Source organism: Prionailurus bengalensis, chromosome B1 (genome assembly GCF_016509475.1).
Source record: "Prionailurus bengalensis isolate Pbe53 chromosome B1, Fcat_Pben_1.1_paternal_pri, whole genome shotgun sequence".
Lineage (NCBI taxonomy): Eukaryota > Metazoa > Chordata > Mammalia > Carnivora > Felidae > Prionailurus > Prionailurus bengalensis.
Genome location: NC_057344.1, coordinates 133,947,756 through 133,965,496, shown reverse-complemented (window position 1 = coordinate 133,965,496; position 17,741 = coordinate 133,947,756). Strand labels below are relative to the sequence as shown.

The following is a 17,741-nucleotide window of genomic DNA, read 5'->3' as shown; positions in this document are numbered from 1 at the left end:
ATTGATTTTAATCTAGATCATAGTTATTATGAAGTTTTGGGGTAAATTCACAGTTTTGTGGATTTATTTGATGAAAATATTAACCAGTGTACATTTGAGGAAATTAAAATTACTTTGAGACCATAAAAACATCAAGATATCACAGAGAGTATTATTTCTGGAACCACATAGGAACCATTAATTGCAATATTGTGCCCACAGACAATTCTTCCATGCTGATAAATGATGTAGACTTTTTTTGTACCGTGTGGGAGGAACTGTGGTTTCTCTGCCTAGTCCTTCCCAGAGGGATTATAATACACATCCTTGTATTGTAAGGTGTTTTGGTTAACTTTTTTCTTTTTTTTCAGAAACTGTTTTGAAGGACTAAATGGATTTGTAAATGAAAACTAACTCTTAAAAATTTTAGTTTCAGGGATACTTTATTATAAATAACAGGCTGACTGGCGTTAGTAAGCTGTTGGTAGTATTGGGCCATTATTTCTTATTTTGCTTTGGTATTCTTATTACAGTGAAAGTAACTTCTTTCCCAAGTTTAATGAAAAGGATGGGCATGTTGAGAGAAAGAGCCAGAATGGTCTATATGAGATTGAAAATGGAAGACCCAGGTAGGTACTGGGGATGGATATCTTACAATAAATAGGTCTTCGAAAGGTAGAAAATGTAATTAACATTTATTGAGTGTTTGTGTGTGCCAGACAATGTACAAAAGAATTTATATATGTGATCTGATTAAATCATTACAATAACCCTGTGGGTGGATATTCTTAGTTCCATTTACAGATAAGGAGAGAGAATGTAAGCAATTTGCATATACTAAGTGGCAGAGGCAGTATTTGAGTGCATTTTTTTGTAACTCCACTTTGAAGGTAGAAATAATTAGTTGAATAAATTAACAGAGGAAGGATTGAGAATTGTATGTTTATTAGTTCTTTATTAAATTTATTAAATTAGTGCCTTAAACTAAGAATTTACCCAAACATGTAAGAGTAAAAATAAAAATAACCCAGTAATTTAACATCAAGATTCTTTCTGTACTTTTAAAAATGATTTTTATACACAACTCCAACAATTTCCATTTTCCTTAAGACATTATAAAAGTTAGGAAAAAATGTAAAAATTAGCATGCCCCAAATAAAACAAAGAAGGATCAGATTCTGTAATCATGGTTTTTATCTTGCAAAAATGTTGCAACTTGTATTCTTCCTTCCTCAAGAACAAGGCAATGATCTGTCTTCTCTCACCACAACCTGGTCCTTTAGTTTTGCTAACTCTTTCTTTGGTCATAATTTCACTTTTCTGTCTTTTTAAGTCAGACCTTCTTTGCATTTGACTTATTCCTTAGGTTCTTTTCTGGATAAAAAAATATGTTAAAAGGTATTTATCCATGAAAAAGAATAGGCAGCAAAGGCAAGCTAGCATGTTGTTTTAGTCAAGAGTCTAATGGAAACAATTCTAGCTTACTTTAGTAAAAAGTGAACTTTAGGGTTATGGGGTCATCTCAAGCAGTCCGAAGTGTAAATGCAGCTAACTTTAGGTAGAATTGAAAATCTGTCTCTGCTTTTCTTTCTATGTTGCCTTTATTTCTCTTTCACTGCAAACAACTTTCTCTGCTTCTCAGACTATAGGGTAGTCTATGTGTCTTTTCCGTAGTTTCTGATTTACCAGTTATAAGCTTGGTCATCTATAAAAATGAACTTTCGGGGCGCCTGGGTGGCGCAGTCGGTTAAGCGTCCGACTTCAGCCAGGTCACGATCTCGCGGTCCGTGAGTTCGAGCCCCGCGTTGGGCTCTGGGCTGATGGCTCAGAGCCTGGAGCCTGTTTCCGATTCTGTGTCTCCCTCTCTCTCTGCCCTTCCCCCGTTCATGCTCTGTCTCTCTCTGTCCCAAAAATAAACGTTGAAAAAAAATTTAAAAAAAAAAAAAAAAAAAAAAAAAAAAAAAAAAATGAACTTTCACTCTTTAAATATTGGCTTTGATCATTTGTGTTCAGGGATGTATACTTATTTGGAATAAAACATAGTTGCTGGCCACCCTGCCCCTCCTCCTGTGAATTTGAGAAGTAAAATTATTGTCACCTGGGCAGGTGCCTTGTCTTAACTGAAAGTCTTGCTGATATATTTTTGGGTCTAGTACAGTATAAAAATTCATTAAACTTGAATAACAGTCACAAGGAAGACCAGAATAAAAACAGATGGCTGACAGGGAAAATTTTGGCTGTTTGTGTATTTACTTTCATATATTGGGAGGACAAAAGATATAATCTTAAAAAGGTAAGATTGTAGATTAGGGCATTTTACTGGGACATAATGAAAGTTGAACATTTAAGGAATATTCATTGGAAGAAAATTACTCAGGCCTGAGTGTTGCTATGTTCACCTGACAGACTTTTTAACATTGGGTTGTGCTATTGGTTAAATAGTTGGCATTTTTATAAAATTGTTTTCTTTAAAACTTGAATTTTGGCATATTTGAAATCTTGAAATATTGAATAATACTACCTCATTATATGCTACAAAATATATATTATTGGTAATAAACATCCAGAACCCACTGAGAAAACATTTTCTTTAAAAAGTAACAAAAATAATGGGAAGGGTTGTATGAGATGAGAGTAAGAAAAGGGGATGTTGAGAAAGTGAAGAGAAATGTGGGTATCTTGAATGATAAATCATCATTGTTGTAGAGCTAGAGGATCATTAGGTGCAGACCATTCATCTGCCCTGTTGTAAGAGTCCAGTAAAGTGTTAGTTTGTGTTCAGTGAAAACTGAAACAAATTCTCTTGTAGAACAACTTCAGAAATGAGATCTTCCTCCTGGATCAAGCCCAAAGCTTAAGACATGCACAAAAGAAAAGTTAAATAACAGCATAAGGAAATGTGTGATTTTAGTGGCAGATATGTGATAGCGTTGCTGGATTTGGGAGGAGATACTATTTCCCTCTTATTGCACTTACTGCCTTCTTTTGGGCCATGTCAAGTTGGGTTTAAAAAGATGAACATATTCAATTGATTTTCTATATTCTTTTCCCAGAAATCCTGCAGGACGGACAGGACTGATTGGCCGGGGGCTTTTGGGGCGATGGGGCCCAAATCATGCTGCAGATCCCATCATAACCAGGTAAGAATGAAAAAAAACATTGCAATAGCAAAGAGCCAGGTGATTGGAGAAATATGGACTGTAACTATGTGTTTATACACACACACACACACACAAACGTATGTATGTATATGTATGCATGTATAAATATATGCGTTTGTATACATATATGTATATGTGTATGTATATGCTCATAAGTGCAAACACTGGAAATGTAGATTAAAAAATTTTTTTTTATGTTTTTATTTATTTTTGAGACAGAGAGAGACAGAGCATGAGCAGGGGAGGGGCAGAGAGAGAGGGAGACACAGAATCTGAAGCAGGCTCCAGGCTCTGAGCTGTCAGCACAGAGCCCGATCTGGGGCTCGAACTCACAGACTGTGAGATCATGACCTGAGCTGAAGTCGGACGCTTAACTGACTGAGCCACCCAGGCGCCCCTTGAAATGTATATATATATATTTTTTTTTAAATTTTTTTTCAACGTTTTTATTTATTTTTGGGACAGAGAGAGACAGAGCACGAACGGGGGAAGGGCAGAGAGAGAGGGAGACACAGAATCGGAAACTGGCTCCAGGCTCCGAGCCATCAGCCCAGAGCCCGACGCGGGGCTTGAACTCACGGACCGCGAGATCATGACCTGGTTGAAGTCGGACGCTTAACCGACTGCGCCACCCAGGCGCCCCAATTGAAATGTATATTTTAAAGGGTCTTGATGTGAAATCGTACTGATGTGATACAAGTGTAAAGTTGTAGTTTTATATGAGTAGGCTAGGCATTATCTGAACAAAGTTAATTCACATAGTGAATTTACTGAACATCTGTTTGTTCTCAAAATTGAGTAGGTGCTTTGGAGGATATAAAAAAAATAAAAGAATTCTACGTTTCAGCTCCCTATCACAGAAGAGCTATGGCTTCATTTGTAAGATGAAAAATATGAACTAAGAAAACGTGTCAAGGTACAATGGGTGAGACAGTCCGATTTAAAAATTAGATTAGATGTGGGTTGTGATGACGGTAAACTGGAACACCGAAGAAAGGCATTATGAAGTGGGCAGACTTGAGCTGAACTTGAAGCTTGGATAGGGGGACAACAGGAGGCCTAAGAAAAAAAGCTTATAGTAATATCTATTTGAGTTTTTTTTTTTAATATGAAATTTATTGTCAAATTGGTTTCCATTCAACACCCAGAGCTCATCCCAAAAGGTGCCCTCCTCAATACCCATCCCCCACCCTCCCCTCCCTCCCACCCCCCATCAACCCTCAGTTTGTTCTCAGTTTTTAAGAATCTCTTATGCTTTGGCTCTCTTCCTCTCTAAACTTTTTTTTTCCTTCCCCTCCCTCATGGACTTCTGTTAAGTTTCTTAGGATCCACATAAGAATGAAAACATATGGTATCTTTCTCTGTATGACTTATTTCACTTGGCATAACACTCTCCAGTTCCATCTACGTTGCTACAAAAGGCCATATTTCATTCTTTCTCATTGCCATGTAGTACTCCATTGTGTATATAAACCACAATTTCTTTATCCATTCATCAGTTGGTGGACATTTAGGCTCTTTCCATAATTTGGCTATTGTTGAGAATGCTGCTATAAACATTGGGGTACAAGTGCCCCTATGCATCAGCACTCCTGTATCCCTTGGGTACATTCCTAGCAGTGCTACTGCTGGGTCATAGGGTAGGTCTATTTTTAACTTTTTGAGGAACTTCCACACTGTTTTCCAGAGCAGCTGCACCAGTTTGCATTCCCACCAACAGTGCAAGAGGGTTCCCATTACTCCACATCCTCACCAGCATGTATAGTCTCCTGATTTGTTCATTTTGGCCACTCTGACTGGCGTGAGGTGATACCTGAGTGTGGTTTTGATTTGTATTTCCCTGATGAGGAGCGACGTTGAGCATCTTTTCATGTGCCTGTTGGCCATCTGGAGGTCTTCTTTAGAGAAGTGTCTATTCATGTTTTCTGCCCGTTTCTTCACTGGATTATTTTTCAGGTGTGGAGTTTGGTGAGCTCTTTATAGATTTTGGATACTAGCCCTTTGTCTGATATGTCATTTACAAATACCTTTTCCCATTCCATTGGTTGCCTTTTAGTTTTATTGATTGCTTCCTTTGCTGTGCAGAAGGTTTTTATCTTGATGAGGTCCCAATAGTTCATTTTTGCTTTTAATTCCCTTGCCTTTGAGGATGTATCAAGTAAGAAATTGCTGCGGCTGAGGTCAGAGAGGTTTTTTTCCTGCTTTCTCCTCTAGGGTTTTGATGGTTTCCTGTCTCACATTCAGGTCCTTTATCCATTTTGAGTTTGTTTTTGTGAATGGTGTAAGAAAGTGTTCTAGTTTCATCCTTCTGCATGTTGCTGTCCAGTTCTCCCAGAACCATTTGTTAAAAAGACTTTTTTCCATTGGATATTCTTTCCTGCTTTGTCAAAGATTAGTTAGCCATACTTTTGTGGGTCTAGTTCTGGGGTTTCTATTGTATTAAGTTGGTCTATGTGTCTGTTTTTGTGCCGATACCATGCTATCTTGATGATTACAACTTTGTAGTAGAGACTAAGGTCTGGGATTGTGATGCCTCCTGCTTTGGTCTTGTTCTTCAAAATTCCTTTGGCTATTCGGGGCCTTTTGTGGTTCCATACAAATTTTAGGATTGCTTGTTCTAGCTTCAAGAAGAATGCTGGTACAGTTTTGATTGGGATTGCATCGAATGTGCAGATAGCTTTGGGTAGTATTGACATTTTAACATATTTATTCTTCTAGTCCATGAGCACAGAATGTTTTTCCATCTCTTTATATCTTCTTCAATATCCTTCATGAGCTTTCTATAGTTTTCAGCATACAGATCTTTTACATCTTTGGTTAGGTTTATTCCTAGGTATTTTATGCTTCTTGGTGCAGTTGTGAATGGGATCAGTTTCTTTATTTCTCTTTCTGTTGCTTCATTATTAGTGTATAAGAATGCAACTGATTTCTGTACGTTGATTTTGTATCCTGCGACGTTGCTGAATTCATGTATCAGTTCTAGCAGACTTTAGGTGGAGTCTATTGGATTTTCCATGTATAATGTCATGTCATCTGCAAAAGTGAAAGCTTGACTTCATCTTTGCCAATTTTGATGCCTTTGATTTCCTTTTATTGTCTGCTTGCTGATGCTAGGCTTCCAACACTATGTTAAACAACAGCGGTGAGAGTGGACATCCTTGTCGTGTTCCTGATCTCAGGGGGAAAGCTCTCAGTTTTTCCCCATTGAGGAGGATATTAGCTGTGGTCTTTTCATAAATGGCTTTTATGATGGTTAAGTATGTTCCTTCTATCACGACTTTCTCGAGGGTTTTTATTAAGAAAGGATGCTGAATTTTGTCAAATGCTTTTTGTGCATTGATTGACAGGATCATATGGTTCTTTTCTTTTATTAATGTGATGTATCACATTGATTTGTGAATGTTGAACCAGCCCTGCAGCCCAGGAATGAATCCCACTTGATCATGGTGAATAATTCTTTTTATGTGCTGTTGAATTCGATTTGCTAGTATCTTACTGAGAATTTTTGCATCCATATTCTTCAGGGATATTGGCCTGTAGTTCTCTTTTTTTGCTGGGTCTCTGTCTGGTTTAGGAATCAAATGAATGCTGGCTTCGTAGGATGAGTCTGGAAGTTTTCCTTCCCTTTCTATTTTTTGGAATAGCTTGAGAAGGATAGGTATTATCTCTGCTTTAAATGTCTGGTAGAATTCCTCTGGGAAGCCATCTGGTCCAGGACTCTTACTTGTTGGGAGATTTTTGATAACTGATTAAATTTCTTCAGTGGTTATGGGTCTGTTCAAGCTTTCTATTTAATCCTGTTGGAATTTTGGAAGTGTGTGGGTGCTTAGGAATTTGTCCATTTCTTCCAGGTTTTCCAGTTTCTTGGCATAGAATTTTTCATAATATGCCCTGATAATTGCTTGTATTTCTGAGGGATTGGTTGTCATAATTCCATTTTCATTCGTGATTTTATCTATTTGGGTCATCTCCCTTTTTGAGAAGCCTGGCTAGAGGTTTATCAATTTTGTTTATTTTTTTCAAAAAAACAACTCTTGGTTTCATTGATCTGCTCTACAGATTTTTAGATTCTATATTATTTCTGCTCTGATCTTTATTATTTCTCTACTTCTGCTGGGTTTGGGGTGTCTTTGCTATTCTGCTTCTGTTTCCTTTAGGTGTGCTGTTAGATTTTGTATTTGGGTTTTTTCTTATTGAGATAGGATTGCAATGTATTTTCCTCTCAGGACTGCCTTTGCTGCATCCCAAAGCGTTTAGATTGTTGTATTTTCATTTTCATTTGTTTCCATATATTTTTAAATTTCTTCTCTAATTGCCTGGTTGACCCATTCATTCTTTAGTAGGGTGTTCTTTAACCTCCATGCTTTTGGAGGTTTTTTTTTTTTTAAGTTTTTTTTTTTTTTAACGTTTATTTGTTTTTAAGACAGAGAGAGACAGAGCATGAACGGGGGAGGGTCAGAGAGAGGGAGACACAGAATCTGAAACAGGCTCCAGGCTCTGAGAGCCCGACACAGGGCTCAAACTCACGGACCTCGAGATCATGACCTGAGCCGAAGTCGGCCGCTCAACCGACTGAGCCACCCAGGTGCCCAGATGCTTTTGGAGGTTTTACAGACTTTTTCCTGTGGTTGATTTCAAGCTTCATCGCATTGTGGTCCGAAAGTATGCATGGTATGATCTCAATTCTTGTATACTTATGAAGGGCTGTTTTGTGACCCAGTATGTGATCTATCTTGTAGAATGTTCCGTGTGCACTCAAGAAGAAAGTATATTCTGTTGCTTTGGGATGCAGAGTTCTAAGTATATCTGTCAAGTCCATCTGATCCAATGTATCATTCAGGGCCCTTGTGTCTTTATTGATTCTCTGTCTAGATGATCTATCCGTTGTTGTAAGTGGAGTATTAAAGTCCCCTGCAATTACCACATTCTTATCAATAAGGTTGCTTATGTTTGTGAGTAATTGTTTTATATATTTGGGGGCTCCTGTATTCGGCGCATAGACATTTATAATTGTTAGGTCTTCCTGATGGATAGACCCTGTAATTATTATATAATGGCCTTCTTCATTTCTTGTTACAGCCTTTAATTAAAGTCTAGTTTGTCTGATATAAGTATGGCTACTCCAGCTTTCTTTTGACTTCAGTAGCATGATAGATCGTTCTCCATCCCCTCACTTTCAATCTGAAGGTGCCCTCAGGTCTAAAATGAGTCTCTTGTAGACAGCAAATAGATGGGTCTTGTTTTTTTTTTTTTATCCATTCTGATACCCTATGTCTTTAGGTTGGAGCATTTAATCCATTGACATTCAGTGTTATTATAGAAAGATATGGGTTTAGAGTCATTGTGATGTCTGTGGGTTTCATGCTTGTAGTGATGTCTCTGGTACTTTGTCTCACAGGATCCCCTTAGGATCTCTTGTAGGGCTGGTTTAGTGTGATGAATTCCTTCAGTTTTTGTTTGTTTGGGAAGACGTTTATCTCTCCTTCTATTCTGAATGACAGACTTGCTGGATAAAGGATTCTCGGCTGCATATTTTTTCTGTTCATCACATTGAAGATTTCCTGCCATTCCTTTCTGTCCTGCCAAGTTTCAGTAGATAGATCCGTTACTAGTCTTATTGGTTTCCCTTTATATGTTAAAGCATGTTTTTCCCTAGCTGCTTTCAGAATTTTCTCTTTATCCTTGTATTTTGCCAGTTTGACTATGATATGTCATGCAGAAGATCGATTCAAGTTACGTCTGAAGAGAGTTCTCTGTGCCTCTTGGATTTCAATGCCTTTTTCCTTCCCCAGTTCAGGGAAGTTCTCTGCTATGATTTCTTCAAGTACACCTTCAGCACCTTTCTCTCTTCCTCCTCTGGAATCCCAAATATCGTATATTATTGCGTTTTATAGCATCACTTAGTTCTCTAATTCTACCCTCACACTCCTGGATTTTTTTATCTCTTTCTCAGCTTCCTGTTTTTCCATAATTTTATCTTCGAATTCATCTGTTCTCTCCTCTGCCTCTTCAGTCCGCGCTGTGGTCGCCTCCATTTTATTTTGCAGCTCATTTATAGCATTTTTTAGCTCCTCCTGACTGTTCCTTCGTCCCTTGATCTCTGTGGCAATATTCTCTGCTGTCCTCTATACTTTTTTCAAGCCCAGCGATTAATTTTATGACTATTATTCTAAATTCATGGTCCATTATATTGGTTAAATCATTTTTGATCAGTTCGTTAGTTGTTGCTACTTATTGGAGTTTGTTTTCAGGAGAATTCTTCCGTTTTGTCATTTTGGATAGTCCCTGGGGTGGCGTGGAACTGCAGCTCACTTCCCCTGTGCTGTCTGGAGTAACTTGTGTTGGTGGGCTCGACCTCAGTCAGACCTGCTGTCTGCCCCCAGGCCACAGCTGGGGCCACAGTCAGAGTGGTATGTACCTTATCTTCCCCTCTCCCAGGGGCAGGACTCACTGTGGAGTGGTGTGGCCCTTGTCTGGCCTACTTACACACTGCTAGGCTTGTGGTGCTGCTTCGATGGGATTTGGTGTGTTAGCCAGGGTGGATCCGCAAGGTGCACAGGGGCGGGAGGGGTAGACTCAGCTCGCTTTGCCTTCGGTGGTCCGCTTTGGGAGGGGCCCTGCGGCACCGGGAGGGAGGCAGACCCATCAGAGGGATGGATCCACAGAAGCACAGCCTTGGGTGTTTGTGTGGTGCAAGCAAGTTCCGTTACAAGAACTGGTTCCCTTTGGGATTTTGGCTGGGGGATGAGAGAGGGAGATGGCGCTTTCCAGCGCCTTTGTTCCTTGGCAAGCTGAGCTCTGTCCTGCGGGGCTCAACAACTTTCCCTCCCATAGTCCTCTAGCTCTCCTGCTGTCCGAGCAGAGCTGTTGACTTATGACATTCCAGATGTTAAGTCCCACTGACTGTCAGAACACACTCTGTCTGGCCCCTCTGCTTTTGCAAGCCAGACTCGGGGATCCCACCTTGCCATGCAGGCTGCCCCTCCGCCACCCCGGCTCCCTCCCGCCAGTCCAGGTTGTGTGCACCGCCTCTTCACCCTTCCTACCCTCTTCTGTGGGCCTCTTGTCTACGCTTGGCTCCAGAGAATCCATTCTGCTAATCTTCTGGCAGTTTTCTGGGTTATTTAGGCCGATGTGGGTGGAATCTAAGGGATCAGCAGGACGTGGTGAGCCTAGTGTCCTCCTATGCCACCATCTTCCCCCTCAAAATCTTCCATTTGAGTATTGAGGGACAATGAAAGGATCAGCTGGTTGAAGCAGAATATTTTGTAGAATAGTGGGTAATCAAACATGTAATTTTTATGCAGTTTTATTGTGGAGAATATTACAATAACAAAGTTCAGGAGTGTTAAGGGGAGCCCTTGAAGATTTCGGAATAGGGGACAGGCATTCTCTTCCTGAGGTAAATCTATCTGGTAAGCCACATCATATTCAGAAGGCCCCTTGGTAAGCATGAATCAGAATGAGGAAGGCAGGTGAATCTTAGGTTTAGATGGACTTGACCATCTTCATAGGAATCATCTTTTCAGCACGTCTGGAATATTCTGTCATCTCTGTCATCCTTTTAATTTTTTTTTTAGGATTTCTTCACTGACCAACTCCGTCTTCACAAATAGTTGTCACTTTGCTTTAAATAATGCAAATACCCTCAATATTTTTATTTTTTAATTTTCATATTTTGAGGGTCTTCCTCTCTTTCAGGAAACTTTTTCTCTGATCTGAGATCCAGTAATGATTTCATAGGTTAACTCTAAGAAAACAGCTTAATTCCCTTATTTTCAAGTTACTGGAAGAGGCACCAATATTTGTCCCATTTTTTTCTCCTTGGCCTTTCAATTTCCCTGACAAAAGAGGTCTTTACCCCACAGCTCACTCCAATTTTCTCCTTCCATCCTTTCTTGCTTCCTCCCGCCCAGCCATCTACCTATCTTATGTATAGATGCTTATGTATCTACCTACCAACCCATGTATCTATTTAAAATTCCTTTAGAGGGACACCTCGGTGGTTCAGTTGGTTAAGTGTCCAGCTCAATTTCGGCTCAGGTCATGATCTCATTGTTTGTGAGAGATCCTGCTTGGGATTCTCTTTGTCTGTCTCTCTCTCTCTCTCTCTCTCTCTCTCTCTCTCTCTCTGCCCCTTCCCCCTGTGCATGCATGCTCTCTATTTCAAAATACATAAATAAACTTAAATAAAATTACTTTAGAAACTTTATGGTTTAAATGAAATGGGAAGAGTTAATATACTTTTAATGAATGTAAATAAAAAATATTAATGACAGTATCAGTTTTGTTTCCAACTTTGGTAAGGCTGGCTAAAATCAGGAAGGTGTGAAGCATTTGAAGTAGAAATGCCAGTAAGGGGACAAGAGGCAGAAAAGGGAAGCTAGACACTTGGAAGTTAGCCTTTCATTAGCTTATCTTTATCTCTGGTGGGCCAAATACATGGGAGTGTATGTGTTGATTGGGTGGCATTGTTTTGAAATAATAGACTTTTTGAGCTTAATGCGGCCATTATACAACAGCGTCAGCAATAGGTGAAGACTTTGAGAGGGTCCAAGGCTATGGAAAAGCCCACAGATGGCAGAGTCTAGCTTTCACCTGTACTGTTAGGTTGATGCTCTTTATTACCTCAGTAATGCATATATTTAGCTATGAGTTGGTCTAAATGAGTGAGTGGCAGCGGAAATGGAAGGAAGAGAAGAATGTAAGATGTTAAAAAGGAAGCATCAACAAGGCTAAAGCACATTGTTAAAAAGTATTGCTCTCCTCTGCGAGGTGCTGTCATCAGTTTTTCCATTTGTTTCTCACACAACTCCTCAAAGTAGATATTAACATCTCTTGTTTTATAGATCTGAAAATGAAGACTCACTGGGGTTAAGTGACTTGCCTAAATGTTTATGTCGATCTGAAATTTGAGGCTGTAGTATTTGACTCCAGATATTATACTTTTTCTCTTAAAAATTTTTTTTTCAATGTTTTTTTATTTATTTTTGGGACAGAGAGAGACAGAGCATGAACGGGCGAGGGGCAGAGAGAGAGGGAGACACAGAATCGGAAACAGGCTCCAGGCTCTGAGCCATCAGCCCAGAGCCTGACGCGGGGCTCGAACTCAGGGAGGGCGAGATCGTGACCTGGCTGAAGTCGGACGCTTAACCGACTGCGCCACCCAGGCGCCCCTACTTTTTCTCTTTTATACCAGTTTTTCACTAATGAGTAATCATAAGAATCATCTAGGCACTTTAAAGATTCCATTCCCTTTTCTTTCAAGTACTTCATGATTCAGAACAGCTCTGTATAGTGTAGTTTAACAAATGCTCCAGGGAAAGTGTTAAATGTTTCTGTTCTCAGGGACCTCTCCTAGGGATTCGGTGGGTACAACTATCTGATGTTCCTTTACATCCTTTAAAGTGAAAATGAGGTGGGAAGTGTTGATACATTACTGTGAGTAAAGTCAGATCCATAGTTAGTGGTATTCTCATTTTCTTTCCAGTTTTGGTGAGACAGGAAGGTGTGAGCCATCAGAAGTGGGGAGGGAAGGGGCACCTGGGTGGCGCAGTCGGTTAAGCGTCCGACTTCAGCCAGGTCACGATCTCGTGGTCCGGGAGTTTGAGCCCCGCGTCGGGCTCTGGGCTGATGGCTCAGAGCCTGGAGCCTGTTTCTGATTCTGTGTCTCCCTCTCTCTGCCCCTCCCCCGTTCATGCTCTGTCTCTCTCTGTCCCAAAAATAAATAAACGTTAAAAAAAAAAAAAGAAGTGGGGAGGGAATATCAATAGTATTTAGAAATAACATTTGGCATTTAACAAATGTTAATGAGGTTCATTAATTAAAATATACATTATTTCCATTATATCAAGGATTTTGTTTTAAATTCGGTGGTAATTTATTTGATGATAAGATTTTGGAGTGATGGGGATTGGAGCTAATGGTCAAGAAAGAATTCTTGAGACTTCTTCAGTGCAAAAAGGTGATTTTATTAACACATGGGGTTAGGACCCGGGGGCAGAAATTGCTGCCTTGGGACCTCTGAGGAGAGACTGGTTATGTACTTGGAAGTTTGGGGAGTAAAGGGGGGGGGGGAGGAGTTTCCAAAGGGATTTTCATATGCTGAAGAAGACTCACAGGATCCAGGAGGCCTAGCTGTTGTCAGCTAGGTCGTTTTCCCCTCTAGCAAAGAATTCACATTAAGACAGCAGGGAGTTCCTGGAGAAATGTTATACCCTACCTGCCTGAAGTATTTGTCAGTGGGCTGCAGGTTGTAAGGAAATTTAACTTTATCTGCCATTTCCTTCTGCCTTTGTTTCCCTCATCATTTGGTATTTACAATAAGGAACAAAAGAAGAAACTACTCTGCTTGGTAGTTCTTAAATGAGTGCCTTTGGGGTAAAATCTGAGAAGGTAAACAGGTTATGTGACTGTTCATCATCAGTCTGGCCCTCTCTAGCCCGGCAGCGCCTCTCCCCCAGTCCTGCTTCTCCCTGTGCTGCAGCCTCAACTGGCGGCATGTCTGTCTTGGTTTTCCCAGCTTCTCTAATGTGATGTATATATAGTAGGTGCTGGTAAGTGTGTGTGAGTGTACAGAGCATCTTTCACCTTCTCACACCCTCCTCTTACCCAATTAGTGTAAACATTCTGTTTGTTTGATTTAAGTAGACAGTATGGTGATTAAGAGTGCAGATTCCGGAAGCAGATTGTCTGGGTTCAAATTTTGGTTTATACCACTTAGCTCTGCAGTCTTGGACAAGTTTAATCTACTCTGTGCTTCATTTTCCACATTTGTAAAATAAAGATAATAATGCAACTACTTTATAGGGTTGTTTTGAGACTTAAATGGATAAATACACGAAAGACTTAACAGTATCAGGTACATAATAAGTGCTATAGAAATGGGCCTTAAGAAGTAAAAGTACCACGTCTACCTTCATTCCTGTTCTCAATCTTGTACCTGGATCATGGTGATGAGGTTTTGGGGTGATGGTGAGGTTCAGAACTCATGGCCAAGAAGGAATTCTTGAAGACATCTTTGGTGCAAAAAGATGATTTTATTAAAGCACAGGGACAGGACCCGTGGGCAGAAAGAGCTGCACTGGGGTTGTGAGGAGTGACTGGTTACATACTGTGGAGCTGGGGGAGGTGAAGACAAAAGGGAGGCCTCCAGAGGGACTTCAGTGTGCTAAAGAGGACTCCTAAGATACCTGAGGCCTTGCTGTTGTCAAGCTAAGCTTGTTTTCCCTCTAGTAAGGCATCAACATTATGTCTGCAGGGGGTTCCTGGAGAAATGTTATACTCTGCATTTGCTTCAAGTATTTGTCAGTGGGCTGCAGGTTGCAGGTTATAAGGAAATTTAATTTTACCTGCCATTTCCTTCTTGCCTTTGTTCCCCACATCACTGTGGAGGGGAGGGTGATATTAGGGGCTCCAGGAAACTGAGTCTAGGTTTCAGAAGATTAGGATATTGATAAGATTGCCTTTTTCTTGTAATTTACTAAGGTATTTGTAAACTGATAGAGACTCCTGTCCTGCATGACTGTGATCTCTAACCATTTGTTTTCTTTCCTTTCTTTTGTTCTTGGGCATCTAGGAGTGCCTGAGGAATACCACACGTATCCCACTTGGGGGGGGGGGCGGGGTATGCTAGCTTGTACTTTGCTCTCAGCTTGCCTTATGCTTCCTCATCAGTGGTAACAGTCTTCTAGCCTCCAGTCTTGCTTTCTTCCCAACCAGCCTCCACACTTTTGTCAAAGTGAGTGAGCTTTCTAAATACAAATTGCTTATGGTTTTACCCTGCTTAAAAATATTCTTTGGCTCTCTAAGCAGATGAATTTGATGAATTCTTTGCCTACTCATCTGGCCTCATCATCCTTCTTTCCCTCTGTGGTGCCCATGGTGCCAGACCCCACCTATAGATTCAGTTTCTTGAACATATTATTTTATACCTTTGTTTCTTGCTCATGTCATACCTATGTCTGGCATCCTTAAAAACAGATGCTGTCTTCTTGTACTAATTATTCTTTCATTTCTATTTACTGCCCTCATCAAATTGTCACTCTCTTATAATTTATTCACTTACATGTCTAGCTCCACCCCTAGACTATGAGCTCTTTCAGGGCAGGAATTATGGGTTAGATATGGTAGTCAACCACCATATAAAGAAATTTGGAAACTTATTTATTTATTTATTTATTTATTTATTTATTTGCAGGAGGGGGGAGAACTATTTAAACTCATTTAATTTCATTGATTCTAATTCAAAGCAATGATTAGATCATAGGCTTTCTTTTTTGGTTTAGTACTAGAGGTTCAAAATCTTTTTCTTTGTCTAAGATAGTTTTAGAACAATTCTTAAAATTGGGTGTGGTGGGGGTAGAGAAGGGAAAGGGAGATGTATCAGCATCTCTGGGCAAGAGGCTATGGTTAGAAAAAGTGCATTCTTGGGGCGCCTGCCTGGCTCAGTTGGTAGAGCATGTGACTCTTGATCTCAGGGTTGTAAATTTGAGCCCCATGTTGGGTGTAGAGATTACTTAAAAATAAAACCTAAAAAAAAATCTTTAAAAAAAAAGAAAAAGTTCGTTCTAAAATTAACATAACCATGATACTTTTTTTTTTTAAGAGAGCTTGAGTAGGGGAGAGGGACAGAGTGGGGCGGGGGAGAGAGAGAGAGAGAGAGAAAATGAATGAATGAATCCAAAGCAGGCTCCACACTGAGTGTGGAGCCTGATGCAGGGCTTGATCCCATGCCCTGGGATCACGACTTGAGCTGAAATCAAGAGTCAGATGCTCAAACAACTAAGCCCACCCATGTGCCCTACTTTGATACTTTTTTAAAAACTAAAGGATAGAGTGAGGTTTTTGTGTTTTTTTTGTTTTTGTTGTTTTTTAAGAAACGGCATAAAGATTGAGAAGCACTACTGTTGAGACCAGCTGAACTTGTGTAATCTGCATTGCGTAATCTCTGTTTTGATAACAGAGTGACCCATTAAAAGGAAATATTACCAGATCTCTTATATTAAAGTGATTCTTTTTTTTTTTTTTCAACGTTTATTTATTTTTGGGACAGAGAGAGACAGAGCATGAACGGGGGAGGGGCAGAGAGAGAGGGAGACACAGAGTCGGAAACAGGCTCCAGGCTCTGAGCCATCAGCCCAGAGCCCGACGCGGGGCTCGAACTCACAGACGGCGAGATCGTGACCTGGCTGAAGTCGGACGCTTAACCGACTGCGCCACCCAGGCGCCCCTAAAGTGATTCTTAAAAAGGATCCTTCGACTATGTTTTTAAGTTTTATGACCCATCTCTAAATTCTGTTCTGCTTTTAAACTTTTTTTGACAATTCTTTAATAAAAACTACTTACATCCTGAATTTTTATTACAGAGAATATCTTTTTTGGAAAGTAGACATCTGACTTGGTTTGTAACAGTGCTCAATACAGAATATTTCTTTTTTTTTTAATGTTTATTTTTCAGAGAGAGAGACACACACACACATAAACACACACACACACACACACACACACACACACACACACGGCATGAGCGAGGGAGGGGCAGAGAGAGAGAGACACAGATCTAAAGCAGGCTTCAGGCTCTGAGCTGTCAGCACAGAGCCCAACGCGGGGCTCAAACTCCCGAACTGTGAGATCATGACTTGAGCCGAAATCGGACGCTTAACCAACTGAGCCACCCAGGTACCCCAGGATATTTCTAATACAAAATAATTTTTTTGGTAAAACTAGCTGAGAGGTGAATTTATAATACTCTTGTTATAAAGAAAAATACATCGTTATAACTTTGTCTCAAGTTTGAGATAGATCCTTATTCTTCAAAATCCATTATGATTTTATATTACTATTTACAGGTGGAAAAGGGATAGAAGTGGAAATAAAATTACCCACCCTGTTTCTGGGAAAAACATCTTACAGTTTGTGGCAATAAAAAGGAAAGACTGTGGAGAATGGGCAATCCCAGGGGTAAGAATTAAAATTAAATTAAAGTTCTTTTTAGCTTCATTTACTGGAAGGTTATTGTATGTAGATCTTTATCCTCCATTTATTTTCCATTCCTTCACACTTCACTTAGTAATTCTTTTGTCATTTATCACTGCAATGAAGTCTGTCAATAGCAAGTGTAGGATAATACATCAAGGCTGTTAGAATTTGAGTCTAATTATAAAGCCATTGGAAAAGAACATGGACTTTGGAGTTAGACCTAGGCTTGTACGTTGGCCTTCCCACTTTGAGCTGAGAATACAGAATTCAGACACTTACCTTAAATTTTTAAAATTTTTATTTTTTAAGTAGTCTCTCCACCCAGTTTGGGGCTCTAAATCACACCACTGAGATTAAGAGTTGCTCTACTGACTGAGACACCCAGGTGCCCCAGAACTTTCTCTTTAAAATTTACATAATTATATCTACTTCATAGGATTAGTAGCGGTAGCATATAAAACACCTGGCATAAAGTAGATATTCATACATGTTGGGTCCCATCTCAGAACTCAACCCCTACTTCCAAGTCCAAGGTAAGACTGTTAGCATTGGTTTATTGAATTCTCATTAACTTTAGATGTAAAAAAGATAATTCTTGTTACTTTTCCTTGTAGTTAAAAA

At 39.8% G+C, this 17,741-nt stretch overlaps 1 protein-coding gene across 4 annotated transcripts in view; it reads left to right on the top strand.

The window, feature by feature from the left end:
* NUDT9 (nudix hydrolase 9) overlaps nt 1–17,741 on the top strand; it is a 55,846-nt gene that overhangs the window by 15,320 nt on the left and 22,785 nt on the right. For all 4 annotated transcript variants that reach the window (XM_043572223.1, XM_043572221.1, XM_043572220.1 and 1 more), the window contains exons 3-5: nt 513–608; nt 3,033–3,119; nt 16,991–17,102. In XM_043572223.1, the coding sequence (XP_043428158.1) occupies nt 513–608; nt 3,033–3,119; nt 16,991–17,102 (295 nt within the window). The remainder of the gene's footprint in view (nt 1–512; nt 609–3,032; nt 3,120–16,990; nt 17,103–17,741) is intronic.